Source organism: Diuraphis noxia, unplaced genomic scaffold, assembly GCF_037042655.1.
Source record: "Diuraphis noxia isolate RWA-SAM2 unplaced genomic scaffold, SU_Dnox_SAM2 contig0003, whole genome shotgun sequence".
Classification (NCBI taxonomy): domain Eukaryota; kingdom Metazoa; phylum Arthropoda; class Insecta; order Hemiptera; family Aphididae; genus Diuraphis; species Diuraphis noxia.
Window position 1 is genome coordinate 59624710 of NW_028301713.1, and position 9991 is coordinate 59634700.

Here is a 9991-nt window from a genome sequence, read left to right on the forward strand (position 1 = left end):
GTTCTACTAGATAATTATGAATATGCAAAACCTATATATACAGTGTGATCACGATAAGTGGAAACACTCAATAACTATGTGCAGGCTTCATATATTTCAATTCTGCTTTTTCGGCTAACTAATAAACATTATTATACACATTTTCAAATAATTAGACTATTTTTTTGACACTTAACTTTGCGCATGCGCACAATAACTTTTTTTTTTAAATGGCATGATCCATTTTTGACCACAAATTATTTATTTTGGTATTTTTTTATGCATTTTAGTGGTTGAATTTCTTTTCTAAGTCAAAAAATGACCGAGTTACAGCAATTTGATTTTACGTTATTTGCACGGGTATAACAGATTATAAAATACTTAGTTAATAATAAAAAAATAAAAATAACTAATCCAATTAATGAAATACCTGTTTACCTATTGTAATAACGTAAAATCAAATTGCTGTAACTCAGTCATTTTTTGACTTAGAAAAGAAATTCAACCACTAAAATTCATAAAAAAATACCAAAAAAAATAATTTGTGGTCAAAAATGGATCATGCCATTTAAAAAAAAGTTATTGTGCGCATGCGCACAGTTAAGTGTCAAAAAAATAGTCTAATTATTTGAAAATGTGTATAATAATGTTTATTAGTTAGCCGAAAAAGCAGAATTGAAATATATGAAGCCTGCACATAGTTATTGAGTGTTTCCACTTATCGTGATCACACTGTATATGTCGCACAACATTGGGTAAAAAATTATCTATAAACCAAATTTCAGAACAACAAGTGTGAAAAATTTGACTTCTGAGGAGCATAAAATTGCTCTTTTTTTCAATTTTAATGTATGTATTTTCTGATTTGTGTTGTTTAATTTTGATTGTTCAGTATTTATTATCCTTGCAGATTTTCATTTGTCAGGTAAATTAATCTTTTATTCAGCTCGATGAGACAATTATATTTTATTTCGTAAACAGATAAGCATGTTGATGTTTTTTAAATATATTAGATACCAACTACCAAGTTATCATTTTACTCATATACGAGTATTTAAAGTTTACATGAGCGTAAACTCAATACTCTTCAAATTGGATCCGTCCAAAAGTTGTGGATCCACTTATCTAAACTTTAAGATGTGGTTTTTAATAAAACATTATTTAATCGACAACTGGTATTAATAATTAATTAATCAAACTATCAAAGCCTTTGTAATCAACGCCTTGAAGAGCATAGGAGTTATTTTTAGTCTACGTCGCTATATTACTCCCCCACAACTAAAATTTGACAGTGAAAATATACCCTGGCAACCGACGGTTAAATATCTCGGTGTAACTCTTGACAAACGACTCACGTGGCGGCCCCATATTTCATCCAAAGTCCAGCAAGCTTACCAGCGCATCTCAATGCTTTATATCCCATCTTGAACAAAAATTTAACTATACAAAAAAAATGCTCTCTCCTAATTTATAAACAAATTATACGCCAATTTCTTACCTACGCTTGCCCGGTATGGGGTAATTGTGCATCCTCGCACATCAAAAAAATGAAAATTGTCCAAAACAAAGTCCTCAGAATAATTGCAAATGCTCCATGGTTTGTCAGAAATGCAAATCTCCACAAAGACTTTCAAATCCAAGATATCCAATTTCATATTAATACATTAGCAAAAAATTTCCACTACTCTCTTCCAAACTCATCAGGTGCAATTCACTATAACCTCCTCACTCACCCAACTCATCGTCGATTAAAACGAGGTCGTCCTCACGACCTCCTACACTAAGCCACCTCTCAACATCCAAATCTTCTCCCTACACATGTGTTTCTTCCAGATCACTCTTCGACTCCAGTTACTTAAAGTTACACTATTGTAAATATATAAATTTCAGAATATTATTGTAGTCTTAAAATTACCAATTGTTAATTATCCTTAGTACTTTAAAAATTGAGCTAGCTGTAATGTCAAAGTATCTAGTCAAACAAAACCTTTTGTGGCCTGATGATAATTTAATTATACAATATAGTAAACGCGCTCGACATCCTCAAAAATGCATTTTATCCGTATACAAAATTATCGCTGAACCTATACGGTTATTGTTATTATACGATGTAAGACACATGCTTTTATAACATACAATATGTAGTATTGTCGTTATGCATTTCCGTCTTCATAATAATAATAATATATTATGATTTTGTGTGTCTAATATATAAAATTATAACGTGGGTTAAAAGACTCGAAATTTTCCCTACCGGTCGTAACACAACACGTACCATTATAATATACGTTCCAACTATATTACGCACTTCATTAATATAAACAAGTGTTTTTCGTATGAAAAAATCATAGACTTTTGATTAAAACTGCCCGCAAGACAGTGTGCGGATTACATAATGTATGTATAATATATTATATAGGTACGTATATAATATTATATGTAGGTATGTTGTACGTGTATTATGTATATAATATAATAATATTATCATGTTCGTCGCAATTGAAGGAAGTCATTACGCTGAAAAGAGAAAAAGCTTGCGCAACGCTCGGGATACCCGGACAAACCATTGTACAACATTTCGGAATAAATTACCCATAACTGCGATATACACGCGTATTACGGGGACATAATAATAGTATTTTTTATGTTTTTTTTTCTTCCTATCGTGAATCATAAAAAATATTCTCGAATAATATAATAATAATGGGGGCTTAAATATTATACGAAACGTTTTTGTGTGAAAACGCATTCATATTTTTTTTATTATTATTATTATCGTGTACACGCGCGTATATTATAGTATACGAGTCGTGGAATATTTTTTAAGCGATTTTTTTTTTTGATCCCACGAACTAATTGTTATTCTAATGTGAGCGCAAACACACATTACAATAATAATAATCCTAAAACAGTATATTATATACACATGCACTTCGAAATTCGTGTAATCAATATTCATCGTCACTATCACGCTAGATACTAGAACTAAATTATATTATATATTTTACTGTGTTATACACGTTTTGTAACATTGTTTTATTGTATTCGTATATAATATTTCTTTGTTTTAGAATTGTGATGAAACAAATGCTTATAGTCTATTTTTATTAAGTATTTAGTTATCAAGCAATAAACACAAAACACAGTTCTTAAGTCATCATTAAATTTTGTACATTGTTCATTTCATGATGAAGGGAACCATATTATATGTTAAACTTATCAAATATCAAATACAAAATTACATTTTTATCTTATCGCTAAATTTCAAAATGTTGTTCTAACTTTCAAACTGAAATTACTTTTTTTAATGATAAATAGTGAAAAGTACACATTTATTTGTAAAAATCTAACCAATAAATAGAAGTATTCTAAGAAAAATACTACAATGTTGAAGTTTATTTATACGATTTACGAATTTTAAAATTTCAATTAAAATGTATTTAAAAGTAATACGAGTAAATATTTAATGAGATTCAACAAAATTATTTCATTAGAGTTTTGTACACATATACCGATTATATCGATACGATTGACTGTATACTTTGCATAATATGATATATTATAAGACATTACAGATAGGATCACAACATAATTTATAATTGAGATCAACAGTTAGATTTAACGTCTATTTAAGTAATTATAAAACTGACAATTGCATTCGATTAAAATAAAAAAAAAATATCCATCTCTGTAAGACAAGTGAGCCAAATGATCGTACGACTACTATTTACCTACAAAATAATTACTATGCATATAATATTAAGATATAATAGCTATGTCCAAAACGTGATTTAAATACATGAGAAGGATTTACTGATTAAATTTTTTTAAAAACGATTGCTTTTATCAAAATTCGATTACATTAAGTAAACACCTTAAAACGATTTAACCACTTATTTGAATCGCACGAGTTCCGAATAATCGAGATTTTATTTTTCTTATTATCTTCTCAAAAGTACTGCCTATAATTCGAAAAAGAATATTGAGTTTGAAATTTAATAGCAAAGTTCAATTTTCTGCATTATATGTGTATCAAAGAAACTGCTTAATTATAATATTGTTAACAAATTCTGTTTGAAGCTTTCTGAACAGAAAATGGCACCACCTTTGACACATTTTATGAAAAAAATTTAAACTTTTACCATAATCATTTCCTAATACGAATTACTATATAAAAATTGATTTATTCATCTCGAGGCTCAACTATTCGTTTACGTATCTTTCTGCTCTGCTTAGTTTTGGTTATTTTTTTCGTAAATTATAAATAATTTTTTTCTACTAGTTTATGTTAATTGATATTTAAGTTGGTTTATCGTTAACCGTTGGTTCGTAATATTTTTTGAAATTTCATAATCCGAAACTACAAAAGGTTTGCTTTAGGTACTTGAAGTATTTCGTTTTCGTAAGTTTTCGTTCTGTGTGAATTATGACTGTTTTGCACCCTAATCTTCGCTTATACTTGTATATAAAGTAGCTGATTTTGATTATATGCGTTATATATTTTCACATAAGTGCACAGACTTTTTTTATTAACTTCATCCCACAAGAGTCATAAAACGATTAACGACTTTTTTTTTGAAAATCACGATGACGAGTGATAATTTAACTTTTTTTATTTTACTATATATTTCACCATATAATACATTATCAAGATATTTAAACGGCGATGAAATGTGTTAACAATAACGAAAATGTGACAATATTGTGAAATCGATTACATTAAAAAAAATAATAACTATGAAAATATATATTGAATTGTGATTTTGTTACAGGTGACGAATTCGACGAAATACGCAAAGACGACGGCTTGGATTACAACCGAAGATGACGGGTTGTTGACCAGCAAATCACGTCTGGAGCTGACGACCCATGCTGCGTACTTCCCGGGTGGCCGTATGACGGTCCGCTGCGAGTCCAATCAATTTCTGTTGTACAAAAAGTACTCAGTTATTGAGCTGATGGATGACTCACCCAGACTGGCCCAGATGATCAGCCCCACTACTGTGCTGAGATCGGGTAAGTGATATACACTTAACCACTACACAATCTGAGTGCTGAAATTCTGTTGTATTGGTTGTCGATAATCAAATACTAGTTTTTAAATCAAATCCTTAAATGAATACGCTAAATTAGATGTATTGCATAGGCAGCGTTAATCGTCATGATAATAATATACTGATACCAACGATTTGAATTCTAATAATTGACACGAATCGAATATTTGATATGGACGTATACATTTTTAAAACATATTTATGGGATAAAATACACATCGAGTTTGGTGTTCATAAACCTGTGGTCCATAGATCTTGTAGTCTTCAGTCGAGTTATATGGGATTTTTGGTGTGGTTCTGATTTTTAGATTCTGAGCCGCGCGAGAAATGTATTGTTTTTACCATGATGTGTTTTCTTTCTTGTGTGTCTGTCATCATTTTTTGGGACAGTAAAAATGCTTCAATTTTCGACTTCAGTACCTTGTTAGATCAGAAAGTGAATCTAGGTGGTACTTGGTAGGGGGGGGGGGTAAAAACTAAAAAGTGTTTAGTATTAAAACTATTTTTCTAAATAACCGAGATAAACAAACTAAAAATTAAGGAAAAAACAGGAATTTTTTACGCACAATCGTCAATCAGTTTTTGACAAAATCAATTTTGTTTTTTTGATGTAACTTCAAAAAAAATGACCATAGATACATGAAATTTTCACCAAATGTTTAAAAAAGTATTTTCTATATTTAATAAAATTTAAAAAATATTTTGATAAGTTTTGATTTGTATAATGACAATTCAATTTTTCCACTTTTTTAATTTTTTAGATTCTGAGCGAAGCGATGAATGTATTGATTTTACCATGATAAGTGTTTTTTTTGTGTCTGTCATCACGTTTTGGGGCAGTAAAAATGCTTCGATTTTTGACTTCAGTATCTCGTTCGATCAGAAAGTGAATCTAGTTGGTACTTTGGGGGGTCAAAAGTAAAAAATTCTTAATACTTTTCTAAATAATCGAGAAAAACAAAGTAAAAATTAAGGGAAAAACGGGAAATTTTACGCACACTCATTTTTCAACTAAATCGATTTTGGTTTTTGATGAAATATTAAAACAAATAACCATAGATACATGAAATTTTCACCGAATGTTTATATAAGTATATTGAACTATTCATAGGCATTTCAAATTTTCGATCATTATTAGTTTTTTTTAAATTAATATCGATAAAAATGTATTTGTTAGGCAGAAAAGCTTGAAAATTTAATACAAGGCTCTTAACATATTGTTACAATAGCAGTTGAAAAATAAAAGAAATTCGTAGTCACAATTTTTTTTATAAGCATTCAAAGTTTGAATTTTGACAAAATACGTAAAAATGTCGAAAATTCACAAATTATTTTAAGGTAGAAATTCATAAAAAATTTAATACAAGATTCCTTACAAGTTTTTCAATCTTTATCAAAAATAAAAATTCCACCGGAAATTCAAATTAAATTTTTATGAGCATTTGAAATTTAAATTTTTACAACATTGGTTTTTCACTTTTAGCGATTTCCTTATTTTGGTGCAACTCTAAAACAAATTACCGCAGATACTTGAAAATTTGACTGAATGTTTATATAGGCGTTTAATATATTTGATAAAATTTTCAAAATATTTAGATTTGTTTTGAGCTGTTTACTGACATTTTAATTTTTCAACTTTTTTAGTTTTTTTTTCTATAAATATCGATAAAAATTTATTTGTTCGGTAGAAAAGCTTGAACATTTAATACAAGGCTCATTATATATTTTTACAATAGCAATTGAAAAATAAAAGAAATATATAGTCACAATTTTTTTTTATAAGCATTTAAAGTTCAAATTTTGACTAAATACGTAAAAATTACGGCAATGTTCAAATTATCTTAGATAGAAATTCATAAAAGTTTTCCTTTTTAATTCTAAGATTTGAAAATATAATACAAGGCGCCTAACATATTTTTACAATAGCAGTTGCAAAATAAAAGGAATACATAGTCACAATTTTTTTTTAAGCATTCAAAGTTTGAGTTTTGACAACATATGTAAAAATCACGAAAATACAGAAATTATTTTAAGCTAGAAATTCATAAAAAAATTTCTTTTTAAATCTAAGATTTGAAAATTTTTAATAATCTATATCCTAGACAAATAAATCGTCTTCGCCCAGAATCGTTTTTCATATACAATGATATAATATCATTGGATTCAAATTTAATTCCATCCATTACAGTAACCCCCTTGTAACCTACTGTACAGCAGAGCGACATACACGACTAACCCGCTTTTTTTTCTATTAATGTCAATAATATTTTATTGATTGGATCGAAAAGCTTCAAAACTAAATATAAGACTTCCAAAATATTGTTTCAATAGCAGTTGAAAAATAGTCAAGATTTTTTTTATAAGCATTTAATGTTCAAATCTTTACTAAATACGTAAAAATAACGGCAATGTTAAAATTATCTTAGATAAAATTTCATGAAAAAATTTCTTTTTAAATCTAAGAATTGAAAATTTAATTCAAGATTCCTTATAACTTTATCTACCTTCATCAAAAAAAAAAAATTTTAATTTACAATGGAAAGTCAAATATTTTAATAAGTATTAATAATCTATAATATATCCTAAACAATAGATAAACCGTCTCCGCTCAGAATCGTTTTTCGTAACAATGATATAATATCATTGGATTCAAATTTAATTCCATCCATCACAGTAACCCACTTGTATTCTACTGTACAGCAGATCGATATCCACTTTCCTGCTTTTTTTTGTTTTCAAATTAATTAATTAATATGTTTTGGCTATTAATACTTTTTATTTATGACCCAATTTAACGAATATTTTGTTTTATTTACAATTTTTTTGGCACACTAAGCTTCAGAATTTGATTAAATCGTTCAATTCAACTATAAAAAATCATCACAATTGAGATATATTGTTTTGTTTATTTCTTAATATACATATAAATATAACATTGTGTTTTAAATGTTAGCGGGTATTTAATTCTGTATAATATATCTAATATTATATATCTGTTTTAACATCAACTAATTATTGACAATTAAGGTTGTTATATTTTATATCTTAATCGGATCTGTCGGTCAATAAACGTTGAAAACTCTTGCCTTAGTCTTGAGGTTCAACACTTAATAGTTAATGTATCAACCGCTATAATGTGTCTCAGTGTCTCCTTATTGTTCTTTATGTCTTCGATTATTTGATTGGTTTGCAACAGTTCTCAAAGCTTTTATTCAGTAAGTTAATTTTAAGTCCAGATCATTATCTTTATCCGCGTCTTTCAAGATATGTTTAATGTCTTACTCTTTTCTTGGACCTCTTCTTCTGATACAGCTTTCTATGACGCTTTTCTTTATGCATTGTGGTACTGCGATAGACGTCCTATCATTTTTTACCAACTAATTTTAACTCGATACTGAACTATTAGTTTTTAAATAGAGCCACATTCGAAAACATCGAGTTTTCTTATCTTTTTTACACTGATTATCTTACCTTCGTAGCAACATGTGATCACGTAATGATAATATACCTGTATTAAAATTGTAATAATCTTGATTCCCATACTCGATATTACTTTATAAGTCCATAGTATTGAGGGTATCAATTACTTAATTAAATTGATAACCTTTGCCGATTTATAAATTTGCGTTTTTATTATTTTATATGTGCATGTATTTACACTCTGTGAAACGTTTCTAGGTGGACCACAAGCGAGTTCAGCTGATCGTTTCGGTACCGGATGTGTGTTTGTATTGGTCGCCTTTGTAGCCAATCGAATAACACTATCTCTTTTAAGATAGCTTTACGATTATCATACACAATAGCCAAACACTCAGACATAATTATTATTATTGTTACGTCATGTTATTATAGACGGTCATCGTCGTCATATTTGATAAGTATTTTACAAGAGTAATAATTTTATAAATTATGATTGTAATATATTATATTATGAATATAATATACGGTATATTCAACATATATGGTAATGTAACATGGTCGATCGTTTGTGATGTTATTATGTTTGTATCGGAGTGGATGCCGAGAATAGATCGTGAATAGGTCTCGATTCTATTTAACCGTACCAATCGAATTTATATTAATTATTCGTTTAAAATGTTTTCTTCTATTTCGCAGCGTGACTGAACTACAGCAATGCCAAGTGCCAAGGCAATAGCGAGCTGTCACCTCCCCTCCACTACCCTGTCAGTAACCACCCACTTACACCCATTATCGATAACAAAAATTAAATAAGAAAATGAGATAACTTTCTTTACACCACGCAATATACGATATAAACATAATAATACGTGATCACAAAAACATTAAAATATATTATGATTTATACATTTAATATAGGATTTAACCGCTATATTGTATTTTCCAAAACCTTTTAATTGTGAACAATATATATTATATATAATATATACGAGCAAATTATTTAATGTTTGTGTTTTATTAAAAATTTTTTTCTGAAATAAAAACTAATTGATGATTTTTAATTATGTATCATACTATGTCGTCTATATACCATGCAAGTAGTTGTGTACATAAACTGTCAAACTTGACTGAAGGAAAAACGTCTGTAATGGCGTTACAATTATTACTTTTTTAAAAAGAGTTCAAGTATTTATAACTGAACAAATATCCACAATTTAATATACATTTTTTTTTTTTGGTTTTATACTGTATACTCGTGTTCTAGTATAATAGTAGTATAAATGTGGTAGAATATATTATTTATATTTATTAATGTTGATCGATACAATATATACCATATTAATATTACTATTGAAGTACAATCTTGATTTCTTGAAAGAATATAATTGTTCTACATTTTTTAAATGCAATTAAACTGGTCAGTGCATTGTCATATAGGAGGATTCTTTATCGGCTAAAACTTCATAGCAATACACTTTTATTGAATTAAAGTGCTAATAAAGGAATTTATTTAATACGTTTAATTAATATGGGACGTT

General features: G+C 28.2%; 1 protein-coding gene across 1 annotated transcript in view; it reads left to right on the forward strand.

The window, feature by feature from the left end:
• Positions 1-9514, forward strand: part of LOC107166658 (uncharacterized) — a 48852-nt gene extending 39338 nt beyond the window's left edge. The window contains exons 5-6 of the mRNA XM_015515416.2: positions 4752-4995; positions 8712-9514. Coding sequence (XP_015370902.1) covers positions 4752-4995; positions 8712-8812 — 345 coding nt within the window. The 3' untranslated portion in view covers positions 8813-9514. The remainder of the gene's footprint in view (positions 1-4751; positions 4996-8711) is intronic.
• The last annotated feature ends 477 nt before the right edge of the window (positions 9515-9991 follow it).